The sequence below is a fragment of the Orbicella faveolata genome, unplaced genomic scaffold, assembly GCF_042242905.1.
Source record: "Orbicella faveolata isolate gen_17 unplaced genomic scaffold, um_ofav_v1 contig_4, whole genome shotgun sequence".
Classification (NCBI taxonomy): domain Eukaryota; kingdom Metazoa; phylum Cnidaria; class Anthozoa; order Scleractinia; family Merulinidae; genus Orbicella; species Orbicella faveolata.
The window spans coordinates 8293751-8308692 of record NW_028301569.1 but is presented as its reverse complement, the minus strand read 5'-3'; the positions used below and the strand labels follow the sequence as shown (position 1 = coordinate 8308692).

At 38.4% G+C, this 14942-nt stretch overlaps 1 protein-coding gene and 2 pseudogenes across 8 annotated transcripts in view; all 3 read right to left on the bottom strand.

Annotated features, from left to right (window-relative positions):
• The window catches only part of LOC110062989 (uncharacterized), a 78039-nt gene extending 70586 nt beyond the window's left edge, over positions 1 to 7453 (bottom strand). For 3 of the 8 annotated variants that reach the window (XM_089275954.1, XM_089275959.1, XM_089275958.1), the window contains exons 1-3: positions 7203 to 7452; positions 3465 to 3792; positions 1189 to 1315 (exon numbers count right to left, since the gene is read on the bottom strand). In XM_089275954.1, the coding sequence (XP_089132080.1) occupies positions 1189 to 1315; positions 3465 to 3763 (426 nt within the window). In that variant the 5' untranslated portion in view covers positions 3764 to 3792; positions 7203 to 7452. Of the gene's footprint in view, positions 1 to 1188; positions 1316 to 3464; positions 3793 to 6360; positions 7161 to 7202 lie in introns of those variants that run through there. The other 5 variants (XM_089275956.1, XM_089275957.1, XM_089275961.1 and 2 more) reach the window with 3 other exon arrangements.
• Positions 7454 to 8256: 803 nt separating this feature from the next.
• LOC149101323 (uncharacterized) lies at positions 8257 to 10486 on the bottom strand (annotated as a pseudogene).
• A 631-nt stretch (positions 10487 to 11117) lies between these two features.
• LOC149101322 (uncharacterized) lies at positions 11118 to 12348 on the bottom strand (annotated as a pseudogene).
• Between the last annotated feature and the right edge of the window lie 2594 nt (positions 12349 to 14942).

The window sequence follows — 14942 nt, the reverse complement described above, 5'->3', positions numbered from 1 at the left end:
GGGGAATTTAGCAACTACTATTACCAAAACTTTGTTGTTCTTGCTGCTTTTTCCAAAAAAATTGACGAATGTAATTAATTACAGTTTCTAAATGACGATTATGAGCTCCTTCAGGCTGAACACCTACTTTAATGGAAGTTTCCAACTTTCAGTGTCCATTTTGACGAATATTTTGGCAATTTTTCTTCAACATCTGCTCAAAATCCGTATAATACCGAGTCCAGTAAAACATAAACAAATGAAAACCACACAACAACAAATTCAGGGCCATCTCAAGAAGGTAGATGTTTCCAGGTTTCCGGTAGTTTCAAACGAAGCAACAAAAGAGCTCAACTCTGTCGCTGTGAATAAACATAGTCAAAATACGCCCCGCGCCACAAAACAGTGAATGAATGAACGTCTCACAAAGCTGGTGCTAGTCCCGCCATCTTGGAAATATCTTGAAACAAATGGCGCCGCAAGAACTTGACAAGGTCCTGAGTATTGAGTCCTTCGCCGAGGTCACAAAAAGAAACGGAGATGATAACGAGCTGGACTCCCTTAAAATCATGCCATTAAATGGTATGAAAGAAAAAAAAAACGTACCATCCACTGGGCATTGTGCACTCGAGTTTCACAACTCAAAAGAAATCCATTGCAGAATTACGCAGGATGCACCTTCAAATTCCTTCTCCAAAGACAATGAAAAGTCTCAGCCTCAACCACAGAAGAAAGAAAGACCTTCCATCACTGATTCAGGCGACGAGAATTGAACTTTTATACCTGAAGTAGACTATTTTCATTCTCACTTCAAAACCGCTTGTTTCTTTGTCATGCTCGGATGAGTTTTCGTCACATGACATCGTTTTGCATACTAAATGAAACGTAAAGGCGTTTCCAGTTCCACTTTTTTTTTAACAAACCGGCTACTGGAACAATACATCAAAAATCTAAAAATTAAGGCGATAAAATTGTGCAATTTCAAAATGGATCTAATAAAGTGGCAATTGAACTGAGTGGAGTGCAATTTTGGTCTGAAATCATACTTGTGATTTCAAATCGAACTCAAGCTGCGCGCTCGTTCGATTTTGAAATCACGTGTATGATTTCAGACCAAATTGCACTCCACTCAGTTCAATTACCATGATTAATCATATGAAACTTATCATTATCAAATACATGTAAGATTTACATTTCGGGTTTACAGACCTCGGCAAGCAAATAAAGAGCTGAATTGCCTCTGATGAGTCTCTTAATGAGAGCTCCATCCCACAGTCTCGGATCACCATGAAATTCTAGCCTTGTCCGGTTTTCAATGGCTGAAGCACACCTAAGTCTGAATATTTAAATGAAAAGAAATATTCATGGTTACAATGAACAATATATGTTGATCTCATGATTCTACTGACAACAATTATGCTGTTAAGCTGTTTTAGAGGAATCACCTATGACATCATCACTCTCCTCATTTGCACAATACAAAAATGTAAATAACTCTAAAATGAAAAAAGATATTCCAAAAGGGAAAACACCATTCTTCTTTACTTTGAAAAGCCTTTCATATAAGCAGGAATTATTTTTTACTTCATAGGTACTTTAAACAATTTGTGTGTGTGTGATCTAATTGAACAGCTCACTAGTAAATTAACTTGACGTATAAATAGACACTTTTAATCTATACTCTAGTTTAATTTAACTTAATTTTAATTAATTTAATGCTAGTTTAAATTGTGTAATCACTGTTGCTCAGGCTTTCGGCCTGTAATAAATAAATATGACATCACTGTAATCACAAAATTGTACACCACCACATTAAACACATTACTGAATATCTGCAATATAAATTAAGACTGTGTCCATGACAAAACCAGGCAGGAGGTGATACAGCTCAAATCACCAATTTCACTCACACTTAACACAAATGTTGGGTTTGGTGAGTGAATGATGGTGACAAAAAAAGTAGGTCAAAATATTTTATTCCCTTCAAGTTAAGGGGACCTCCTGCAAAAATGGCCATTTGACACTAATTAATGCATATATTATTAGCCATCTTTGGTTTAGTATTTCTGCAACAAGAAAAGCCATGTAAAAATGAAATCTACTGGATCATGTTCTACAACTATCAGATGAGTCTAAAAGCAAGGCAATTCAATTTCTCTCCGTGGATTCATCTTAAGTAATGTGCATATTTTGTGGTGTTGTGAGTAGCCTTTCGATTATGAGTAAAATTCACAGAAAAGAAGCACTTGAGACATTTCTAACGAATATTTTTGGAGCAATACCTTGAGGAATTCTCATGATATCGATAAAAATACAGCAACAGAAGACTTACCTCACAAGCCTCCTCAACACTTTCAGGTGTAAAATAGAATGGAAACAAGAAACAACTACTAACTACTAACATGTCACTTAGACGCGATTTTGCGAATGTGTGATTTGAGCTGTATCACCTCCAATCCTGTCTGGTTCTGCCTGGTACACTCGTCATTAATATAACTCAGTCATTACAAGCTTAGTGTAACTGTATAACAAGGACCTGGTAAGTTATTGATCATGAAGTCTTGTAACACAAAAGTTATTTTTAAAAATAACTTACACACGACTATCAGCATTGCCTATATGTTCACTTATGTTGCTGCCATGCACTACTTATTAGCTGTATAGTACACGTGTAGTTTAATTAATCTAAATATTACCAAATACAAAATGGCATAAGGATAATATTTGCTGATGGTCGATTCCAGAAAATATTCCATACCCTTTCAAAAGCAGCATCTAAATTACCCCTTGGCTTGCCTTTGGAAATTTCAAAATGCTCACCCCCTCCCCCCCCCCCCCCTTGCCTTCAGATGAAAACTGTTTTGCCTCAACAACAACAAGCTTTAATTCCCCTTGAACTAACAGAAACAGTTTTACAAGGTTACATTTTAACAGAGAACTTTAGGGGCCTGGCTACCTGAAATAAGTAGAGTTAAAAAGGGCAGGAAGCCAGGTCTACAGGTTCTACCACCCATGCCTTCCAATCATTGAAAAACCCCTCAGGAATTCCTGTTTTTTAATTCCAACTTATCTCAAAAGCCCTCTCTAACTTCCAAACACCTCGAACAAAAATTCATCCTTTTACTCTGTCCAAAAAAATGTATGTTGATCATTTTCAGCCCAGCCAATGAGTAATGCAGCAATGACTCGAAGTGATCAGGCAAGTTGCTTGACTTCCACCAAAAGAAAACAAAATATAGTCCACAATCAAAGTTCAGGCTTGATCTGTGAACCTGTATTCTCCTGCTGGCAGTCTAGCCATGAAAACCCTATCCCCATGCCTTCAAAATTCCAGTTCAACAAACCCTCCCCTCCCCCCCCCCCCCCCACCCCCCATACCGTTGGAATCCAGGCTATCTATAGGAGCCCTTCTCCCTTTCAGAATTCCGAAGTAACTGTGGTAGGGGTATAGATATTTTCTAAAACTGCTCAACGAAAACATTTACCTTATTTTATTGCTCAAAATAGGGAAATTAACACAAAGTGCCCTATGGACATCCTCTTCTGCCATCTCTGAGGTAAAGGATATCTTGGCAAACCGTCCTTTTCCTTGTTTTTTGAGCTCTGCCATTTCAATGGTGTTTGGCATGCGCACTTCACCATTCTCTCCAACCCTGACATCACTATCAAACAGAACCACGACACTCTTGGCAGGTGTTGGTGCATTAGGGCCTCCCCTATGCCTTTTTGCATTTGGCTCTTCGCCAATGGATGTATCATTCTCTCCACCCTTAACCTGTTCCATTACCTGCTAAGGGTGGCATGACAGCATTCCTAGAAAAAATACCATCATAATATTATTAATTTCCATTCTCTTGGAAAAGGATATCTATCCAATATGAAGAACTTGGTTTGTTAAAGATGGATTTAACCAATCTAGTACTAGTATCATCTTAAACTCTAGTTAAATATATCAGTTATCAGCAATCCAAATTTCCAAATTAAAGCAACACTAAGTAAGAAATAATCCTCAGATACATGCTAATGATTTCAATTTGAAAAACATGGTCTGGGTGATCTGCATCTATCATCAGTTTCAACTTACAGTAAAGACCACAAAATACAATGAATCTAGAATATTATTTTAGTAATAGAATATTTTTTTGAAATTGTGTGGAGGTGCAGTGGCCTCATGGTTAGTATGCTCATCTCCAAATTGAGCAGTCTGGGTTTGAACCCTGGCTGTGGACATTTTGCTGTGTTTTTGGACAAGACACCTTGCTCTCACAGAGCCTCTCTCCACCCAGGTGTGTAAACGGGTACTGGCGAACTTAATGCTAGTAGTTAACCCCGCGATGGACTAGCATCCCATCCCGGGTGGAGAAGAAATATTGCTAGTTGCTTCATGCTACTGAAACCAGAGATAAGCATTGATGATGGGCGACCTGGCTTGCACACAGAGTTTACCTTTACCTTATTATTGTGTCAGAAATTGCAATCATAAAAATGACTGAGCAAAATACAATCATGGTGCATAAAACAAAAGAGGATAAAGAATGAAAGCCAATAAACATCAAAAGGAAAGTGATAAATCTTGGAAAACATTACAGCTCCCATTTGCTACAAAAAAAAATCATAATACCTCAGTTAGGGTATCTAGCATTTAACAAGGTTTGTACTCTTTTGAGATGTTAAAATTCCATGACCTTTTCCACGACCTTTCCAAGTTTTCCATGACCTATGTGAAGCAGTTGTTCTCAAAGTATTATCAAAACAATCTGTTATTTAAGTTATTTTCCCATATTATGACCCACAGAATGAGAACTAGTGTTTGATTTTTACTGGAATAGTTAAAACCATTTAACTGACTAGCCTGTTATGTTTTTAAGCCTTGGTCAAATGGCACATGATTGTCGATAATAGTTGGTGATAGTCGGTGAAAATTCGGGGAGAATCATTCAACTATCGACTATCATACACCGTTTGACCAAGGCTTTCAAAGCCTGGCCAAATGGTGCATGACAGTCAATGATAGTTGAATGATTCTTCCCGAACTTTCACCGACTAGCATCAACTATCATCGACTATTATGCACCGTTTGACCAGGGCTTTAACTTTTGATCTTTTTGAAATTTTTTTTCTCTGAAAGTATATTGCTTTTCCATGACTTTCCATGACCCACACTTCAATTCCATGCCTTTCCAGGCCTTGAAAATGAAATGATAAAATCCATGACTTTCCAGGTTTTCTATGACCCATGCGAACCCTGTTTTATCACATCCTAGGTTGCAGTGCACTAGTGGATTTCACACTCCTGATAATGCTAAAGTAAGTAAAAATGTTTATTTAAGAATTCATTTGTGAAACAGACAGTTGCATTTTGACACCAGTCTTTGCATTTCCTTAATAATTATTATTGTTGAATTGTACACAGCTATCAAAGTTAATCCACACTGGTGAAGAAGGCAAGAAATCTGGGAAAAAGGTTGAAATTTGAAACAAAAATGTATAAATGGGAACGTTATTGAACAACACCTCAATCCTTTACTGCCACCCACAACTCCCTCCCCTCCATTTCACCTCCCCCCCCCCCCCACCCATCGTAACTGAGAGTGGCCATCAAAATCACCTAATGTAAAACAGAGGAAAAGTATAGAAAGTTTAATGAAGCTTTTTGACAAATTTGAAATGCACACTAGCTTTTTCACTTACCACAATAATTTTCTTGGGGTTATAAGCTCAAGCGTGAGTAAAACTTAAGCGTAGACTCAAACCTTCGGTAGACTAGCCAAATACAAGAATGGCTGTATTTGTATAGGTAATCATATGGTTTCGAGTTCAATTTGGAATTAATTTACACGAGTGAGTTTTTCAAAAAGCTGAAATTGTGTGCATGAGCTGCTTTGTGCAGTAAGTGCAATTTCAGCTTTGTAAAAAACTCACAAGTGTAAATTAATTCCAAATTGAACTTATTACGGTAATAATATAAACAGGAAAAAATTTGTGTGTAGAAAGTGCTGGAAGATCTTTTTTCTCATCGGAGAAAACTTTTTTCAAAGTTTCCGCACAAAATTTTTGTCATCATTTTACGTGACATCATTGGCTTAGAAAATTTGCTATTTCCTTTCAGCCAGTCATAATCCAGAATTACAATGTGTAATTTGCACTGATGTTACACTTTTTGCACTGGTGTTATACTTGAACAGCACTGCTCTCAGCCAATCAGAATCGAGAAATTTTTTCATGTATATTATTATGGTTGTAAGCTATTAATTTAAAAATTGAAGCTTATGCCACTTTATGCGGCGAAATTAAAGGATGACAGAGAATGTGAATAGAAGTAGACGTTACTGATTCAGACTACAACCCCCAAGCACAATTGCAAATAAAGATTATTCTTACTTCCTTGCTGTGCTCAAGCTCTAAGTGACCTCAAAGAGAATATTTTCCCACGCTGTTCTGGAGCTGGTGCTATCATTAGAGAACAACCCAAAGTGAAGCCTTCCTCTCGAGTGGATAGCCACAATTCGGAGACTAATACTATGTCTTAAAAAGGAAGAACACTATGCAGTTCTTTTCAGAGGTAGAAATTACTTCAAGTTAAGTGAAGTTACCACAGAAGTAAAACCGTACTTTGCACAGAGCTCAATTTTTGGCACAAACAATATTTTCCTTATTTGGTGCGAGTATCGTGCGCGCGCATAAACGGAAGTTATCCTACCTTGGCGTGATTGATACAACCTTTTCGTGACCTGTGTTCATTTGTCATGTGATCGTGCTGAAAATATAGCTCGCAGAAATGCAAATTGAACGAGGTCTTTCGAGATACTACATACTAGATTACAAATAAACTTGAAAGGGCCAATACACAGTATCGTTTTCCAGTAAATAGTCAAATCTGTGATTATGGAAGAAGCGCAACAAAAACAATTTACAATAGGTTCTGCAAAAACATTTTGCAATTGAAATCTTTGCCTGGATAAAATAAAAATATGAAGCCCCCTTTTGACGCCCGTAGTCTTAAGTTGAACAAAATATTATTTTCGCGTGGCTCAGTGCCTGTCGCAAACTTGTAAATTCTAGATCGTAATGGACTCGATCGAGATCACACATTTGCCGTTTGTCGTACAACGTGCAGATTACTCTCTATCCGAATTTATGTGAAAATTGAAGCCCAACAGTAACAAAGAAATGAAAATAAGCGATCGAGTTGAATGGCCTGGTATTACAGACAATTGACTTACTGTTTTGGTAACGTGTAGACACATGCTCCAAGCCTGCTCCGAGTGTGGATGTTGCACAGAACGCTGCTAAATTTGTACAGTGAACGAACTACATATACCGTACGTATTTATAGTGCGAAGAGCTGCGTGCGCAGAACACAGATTTAAATGCTATTGTTTACTGATACAACCTTTCGTGACCCGTGTTCATTTTGCCACGTGATCGCGCAGAAACGTAAAAAACAAAAAGCTCTCACAAAGGTCCGCTGTCTAGCCAAAATGCAAATCGCAACGAAGTCGTATTAAACTTTCAACACCACGAAGTTAACACCCACACCACCCTCAATAAAACAACAATAACTACACACACTTTATTTAATACCAAAATAGAAAAACTCTGAGTTACAAAAATGGTAATTGAAACAGAAAATTAGGTTAATTCATCCAGAATTACTTAGTGAAAATAAATAGCTTAGTATTTATACAAAGAAGTTGGTTGGCCGTAAAACTTCAAGGGGGGGGGGCAAGGGGGGGGGGGCACGGGGGAAGTAAGGAGACAAAATGAGGGGACAAAGAAAAAAAAAACAATCAGCAAAATAAATCATTCAGTAAATCGCTAAATACCTGGGAATAAACTAAATTTAGTAGTAACTGCGACTCTAACCAGGTGGGATCAAGATAAACATTGTGACTGGGGCGGAATGGCGGAATATTGAGCTAAAAGTAGTGGCGGGATGCAGGATTTAAAAAAACTATATTGGACCCTCCAGCAATAGTCCATGGGCCAAGACCCCCAAAAGTGGTTTTTTTGTACCATGTGGAGGGACCAGTGCTATCACGTATTTTCTCAATCTGCAATAACTGAAGTCTATTTTAAGGTATGATAGCACGCTTCTATCAGTAGCTTTCTTGCTCTAAACATGTGATAAAATGACGTCATCTAAACTGCCTAATGACCACGGATCCGGTCAACAGCTTCAGATTCTGAGCGATGTCCATCGTACAATTCTCTTCAAACAACATTTTATACATTTTAGGCCTAGCAGAATATGACATTGATTCAATTGCAAAAGAAGGAAATTATTTTAAGGTTGTCTCGTTGCCATGGAGACGGAAATGGTCAATGAACCCACAACTGAAATAAAAGTCACTGAAAATAAGGCTTTTCACCTTCTAATTTTAAAAAATAACAACTGCAATATACGTTGTCAAAAAGTTCAATCATTTGTAGATCACTCTAGCACTGGCTTGGATTAACTATTCAGCTAATGAGTTTTAAAGAGCTCCCTTAACGAGTCCTCTTTGTCCTGATATCATCCATTCTGAAGCCATACCAGTACCAAACACATTGGAGACTTGTCCTTTTCGCGTCAGTCAAGCATCATTTTCACTTAAATGTAAACAGACTCATGTTTATTGTCAGCAACAATAACAGCTAAGTTATTTTAAAGCATTTAGCGGTTGCCATGACAACCACAAACAGTTACTCGATACATTAAAAAGAGTACATCGTTCGAAACTAAACCTTACGAATGTAAGAGTATGTATAAGGAAAGTTATTTCATATTTTTCCTATGGTTATGAGATTCTTACCTTTCGCTTTCTTCATCGTCATTGTCGTCAACGGATAATACATCGTCGTCATCATCTGGCCTGTTTGTGCAATCTTGAAGCCGGCACATATCAGTACATTTCAGCCCATTGACAATGCGGGAGCACGATGGAAGTTTGCAGGACCTACTGCACTGACAATTCTAGAACAGCTTGCGGAGCTGGCTGACCACCCATCCAGTCTACGACCAGCTTGTCGTCTTCACTACACCAGCCAAATCCCACTGGTGATGGGATGGCTGGGCATCTTTGTAAACTTCGTCTCCAGACAGCAGCCTGGTAGTTTGCTCGTAGCGAGTGTTTGTGCAGCGTATCATTGCAGGGTGGCAGCTGGTTGGAATCAACGTCTCCTCTCTTCAAACAGAACAGTCGATATCGCAGCTCATTGATGTCGCTTGTCCCAGGGTTGCTGCAGTACATGGCACACGTAAATTTCTGAAGACTATGGTACAGGTGATCAGACATATTCCAGAACATACCCAAATGCTGGAACATCTCTTGAAATTCAGCATTTTGCTTTACAATTCGATAACCTGCAACCTTTCCCCGTCCGGCAAAAGCACTAACAGTGTCGCACCCTGTGAATGCATGAAAGCCCGGTAGTGATCTGCATACACTTGCTCCAACCCTCTCAACTACTCTTGAGATATCGATGTACTTGACTTTGGTCTGTGAACCACTTTTAATGAATACTGAAGAAGGAATAAAGCTCTTGAAGGCCAAAAGAAGTACCAACACATCAGTGTCTTCTGATACTATGACGACCGAAGCAAACCTCGATTTAGCTGCATGGGCTGCATGTAAGAGGATTCGGGTGTCAGCCTCCTCTTGGGTTGATTCGAGCTCACTGATAGATTGCATTATTCTAGACGATAATTGGTAAAATGTTTCGCCACATGTGACAACCAGAGTCTTTCCAGATATAGCTTCTCTGTGTACTTTTCTTTCTTCCACTCGCTGGTTACAAACACTATGAAAGCTTGTTTGTTCTTTGAGCTACACAGGAATCTTCTCCACTGTTTAACCTTGTGTTCGGCTTGAATATTGCGGTATTCGCTTCCTAAACCGTCACCCCTGTTCTCTCTTTCGGCGTTCTTTATGGATTCCTCTCTGTAATCATCGAAGACGACATCAATCCTGTTACTTGTTCCACCTTCGTTTAGAACTCTGCAAAGAAGAGTTTCAGCAACTGCCGCAAATGTCTTCTTATCACCTTTCAAACACTGGACAAGAGCCATCCCATCTATTACACATGCTGAGGGTTGGGGAATGGCATCTGCTGCTTCGAAATTTTTATGCAATTCTTTAGCCAAGGACGCTTTGTTCGTCTTACGCATCAAGCCATCCGCGGTAGCTAATGACCAAGGGAGTGGTCCGAGAGGATGGGATAACACTTCTCTCATCTGTAAGTCTCTGCTCTCTGCGATGACAATCATTTGAGCAAACAGTCTTCTGTCGGCCTTGATGATCACTTCTTGGTTCTTACCAGCTTTAACTGATACCTCCTGGTTCAAGTGAGCAAAAGTCTTCAGCTTAGCTCTCGTGATTGAAAGCCGAGAGCAACGACCTCAGTCTAATCCACCCAAAGTCAAGTTCCATGATTCAATCAACAACAACAACAACAACAACAGTTTATTTCTACTACTGTAAACAACTAAAAGAATTTACAAGACTGTAATTGTAAATTCTTTTAGTTGTTTACAGTAGTAGAAATAAACTGTTGTTGTTGTTGTTGTTGATTGAATCATGGAACTTGACTTTGGGTGGATTAGACTGAAGTCGTTACTCTCGGAATGCTCTGTAGGCTTCCTCTCCTTTATCTTTAGCTTGTAGCAAGTCGTGCTCTACATCAGGAGTGGCAACTTTTCCTGTGGAAAGAGAGACGAGGTCTTGAAGGTCAGGGCTGAATGGGTTGAGCCAAGTGTTTTGAAGAATTGACACTATGGATTGAACATCAGCTTCATCTCTTTGTATTCTTGTTGTTTGTAGATCTTTGTGTTGGGAACAAGAACTACTGATGTGCAATATATCTTTGAGTTGCCTCAGGAAGGTGCTCCGGTATTCAGCGACCAGGTAGAATTTGTAGGATTTCACGTGCGAATTTTTAGTTTTGCTTGCCATTTATGTATGCAAATTACTACTATTTAAACGTTACTGTTTCCTAGCGCGCCAATCTTTTCAACGTTTTCTCTAGCTTCAAGTTAATATCGTTGCGGAATCTATTCTACCTAGCTTCACCGTCTTCGCTATACAGTCAGGAAACATTTGTAAGTCTTTATATTCTGTCCTGTATTTCTCATATCGCTCGGCTCTTCTTCACATGTATTTTTATTTATTTTTCTAGTCGAACCTCGCTCGTTCTATCTTTCAATTCTCAACGGGCTCCTCGAGTCTCTTCAACAGAGCGTGAGTTCGAAATCTCTAGACGTAGCGTCAACAAGGACTGTAAGCTACAGAATTTGCTTACTGCATTAAGCCTTAGACTGAAACCTTTAGTTCCTCCTGACGTTTGAGTGTCTTTGTTGACAGTCTCCTCGCACGTCTGATCAACAGGTATTCTCCCAGAGGGTTGTCTTCGCCAATCTGAACAGAAAATCCTCCGGATCGCAAGTATTCCAGGGTGTCCGGATGCTCTGCTGGTAGATGTGACATTTCATGCAGATATGCTGAAAGGTACCTGGCGTAGTTAAGGTTATCATATGCGAAACACCACGGGACAATTTCACTGATATATGAAAGGTGAAGATCCCAGTCTCCCTCCCGAGATCCTCTTAACAGACCAAGTAATATTTCCACCATGTCAACATAAGACATCCAGAACTTCGATAGCTTCCCATTATCATGTCGGAGATAGCTCGTATACAAGCAGAACAGTTGCGATACTTCTTCAAATGAGGGACTCTCCACTGTGTCTTTGAATTCTTGTTCACATGTGTTATCACAGAGCGCTTTCATGCAGTCCTTTTAAAAACGCATTAACAGTAGGCTTCTTCTCTTTATGATGTTCCTCAATCCAAGAGTTAAATCCCATCCATGCTAGCCTGTTAAGAGCTTCATACATGAGCTTGTGAAATCGTACGGCGCGATTATATGTACGGCCTTCTAGAACACCAGCCACAGATCCTTCAGCAATTAATCCAGACTCGACTATTACGTCTCGTAAACCAGCATCTTGGAAACGCTTTCCGATCACTGAATAGAAAGTGCAAATGGTATGGAGCACACCCATTCTCAACAAAAGGTCATTAAACTGTGCCCTGTGTTTCCACTTTATCTCAGTAGCTTTAGCATACAGTGCCTGATCAAACACAACAACTATGCTTTGGAGGTTTAAAGTTTCCTTAATCTGTAGGGAATTGATGAGGACTTGGTACACAGCTGACATGTTCGTCGCTGGGACATTGATTGTTGGAAGATAGCCCACGTTATCCTTGGCAACTTCTTGGTTATTACGCACCAAAATATTGAAACCAGTCCAACCAGGAACAGATTGCTTCTGACTTGCATGAATGCGTACTAAAACCCATAGCAAGTTCTTTCTCCATGTACATTCCATGATTTGATTTAACTTGACCTCCACATATCCTCTAGTATGGGGTCCACAGCGTTCGCCGGCATTATAGATAGGTACAGTTTCATCATCCACAGACTCGATACTTCTCCTCTTCGATTTCACAATTTCACAATTTCACAAGACAACCATCAAAATGCTGATTGTTTAATTATGTAGCTACTTGTTATAGCTTTTATTGAGTTTTAAACACATACCGGCTTACAAACGATGAGAATTAATGATTAAGGCAACACAGTGCTGGGCTGTCGAGTCCATGTAGATCTCGAAGGACTGTAAGTTTTTATATAATTTGAGGTTCAAAATATCACTATATCGTCATAAAAATGCTTATTGTTTAGTTATACAGCTAATATTTTGTATATATTGTTGATTTCTAATCAGATCTCTACTTAAAGATTATCGAAATCAGTGAATAAGTCAAACGTACTTACCTGCCGTGAAAGTCGCCATCTTGAATTTCCCCATAATGCATTGCAACATTTGAAGTAATCCATAACTTACTATATCATCGCTTTTAAAGAGGTAAATTGAAATTTGGTTCTTAAAAAATGATTTGTGTTCTTTCTTGTTGTATTTATATGTGTGAAGACTATTTTTGATCCAGCTTAATATTTTTAATATGACTTTTGAAAACAAGCCTCGTTTTCATGCAAAAGCGAATTTTGGTGATATTTCAGCCAATAAAATATACAAGAAAGCTACTCTTTAGGGGTTGCTATCATAACATCTTGTAATCACCCCCAACTTAGCTTCAAATTTGTCACACTCTCAGCTGGTCCCTCTGAGTGGTACATCTGAGAGGGTCTGGCCCATGGACTACAAGGGAGACAGTAGACCAAACTGATGCACTGCTCTTTGGATACATGTAGTAAAAAAAAGTAAATCTTATTTATAGTGGTCATGCACTTAACTATAAAAGCACTAAGCTTAGCTAGTTTACAGGCATGCCCCTGAAACAAAGGGAACAAATATTGCAAGTAACCGTAACATTCGTGGAGATTCTCGTATTAGTCATTTGTTCATCATCACCATTGGCACTTTTCCAACCATGCAACTCGATAATTAGGACAAGCTCAAACATTTCAGGTTTGAATAAACACTTTGAAATGTAGCCAGTATTTAACTGCATCTAAGAGTACTTATCTGTAAACTATTGTGCATGTTCATGTTTGTGCAGATCACAATTTCTTTCAGTTACGTTACTGGTACTGTTCTCAAGTTTTGACTGAACAATCAACATTCACTCTCACACAAATATTCACCTCCACAGAAGAAAAATATTCAATATGAAGAGTTTTCCTCCTTTAACCAAGATGTATCTACAATTTTTCAGTCTAAGACTGAAGTTCTGCAATATTATATTAAAACTACAGACTGACTTTCTTTTTGAAAAAGTTGAATTGTCAGCTTAACTGACTCATTCTAATCAACCTGTAATAATCTAGAAATTATCTTATAATCATACACTGTCACTGTTAGAATCAGTACAATTTACAAGCTCAGTTCACAGTAAAAGATATCAAATTCGAGGTTTGAATTAATTTCATCAACTTCCCCACCAGTACTGACCCATCAGACCACTTAAATGTTAAAGTTTGCTGTTGCAAAACCAGGAAAATTCTATAATGAATGCTGTTCTCTTATTGGCTACGCTACTCACTATCTACTGTGTTGTAGACAGTGAGTAGCCTAGCAGAGTGGAGTTGTTAACAAAATGGTGGCCGTTTCTTGGTGTTTTCAAAGTGTCTGTGAAGAGGATTTAGGTAAACTTTTGAACAATTAGTAGATTTATACTAAAACAATTAGATTATTTGCTCTCGATTTCTATGCCTATCATGTGTTAGAAATCTTGAGCTCATAACCTAAGAATTGTTAAATGTTCAATGCTGGCTGTTACTAACCCAATGCTGGCTACTGATAACAACAACTGAGAGAAATCTATACCTGCTTTGATTACTATCATAATTATTACTATGCTCATAATATTATTATCGGATAGTAATTGTGGGTGATCAATATATTTACAACTTTCAAGCAAATTTTAACTCACAAAACAGGTATATCTGCACAAGATTTCCCAGAAAAGTTGCACCATGCTACAAAATTAAGAAACTTAAACTTGTTTTCTTGCAACTGGAATTGAACTAGTTTGCAATGGAGGTTCTCAAGGAGGAAACTATTCCATATAATACAGACCCGATGAAGTTACTTGTAATGATGCATTATTCCCCCATGATAGCCTTCAGTGCAAGGTACTTCAAGTCCAGTCTCTAAAAAACATGCCCAATCCACAGTATTAAAACCTGGATCATTGGATAATGCAATTCGAGAATTTTCATTCGCTTAGCTTTCATGGTGTATGAGCCATTATACCATACTCTACAAGTATAGTAAGCATATGCTGTTTTTTTGGTTGTTGTTGTTTGGTTTTTTTTTTGCAGGGAAGGGGGGGGGGGAATTTTTACTTTTATTCTATTTTGGTTTTCTATATTTTGGGAGAATTTTTAATAAAAAGTTATTCCACCTCTCATATCCAACAAGCGTTATTCCCCCATATCTCATATCTCATATCAACA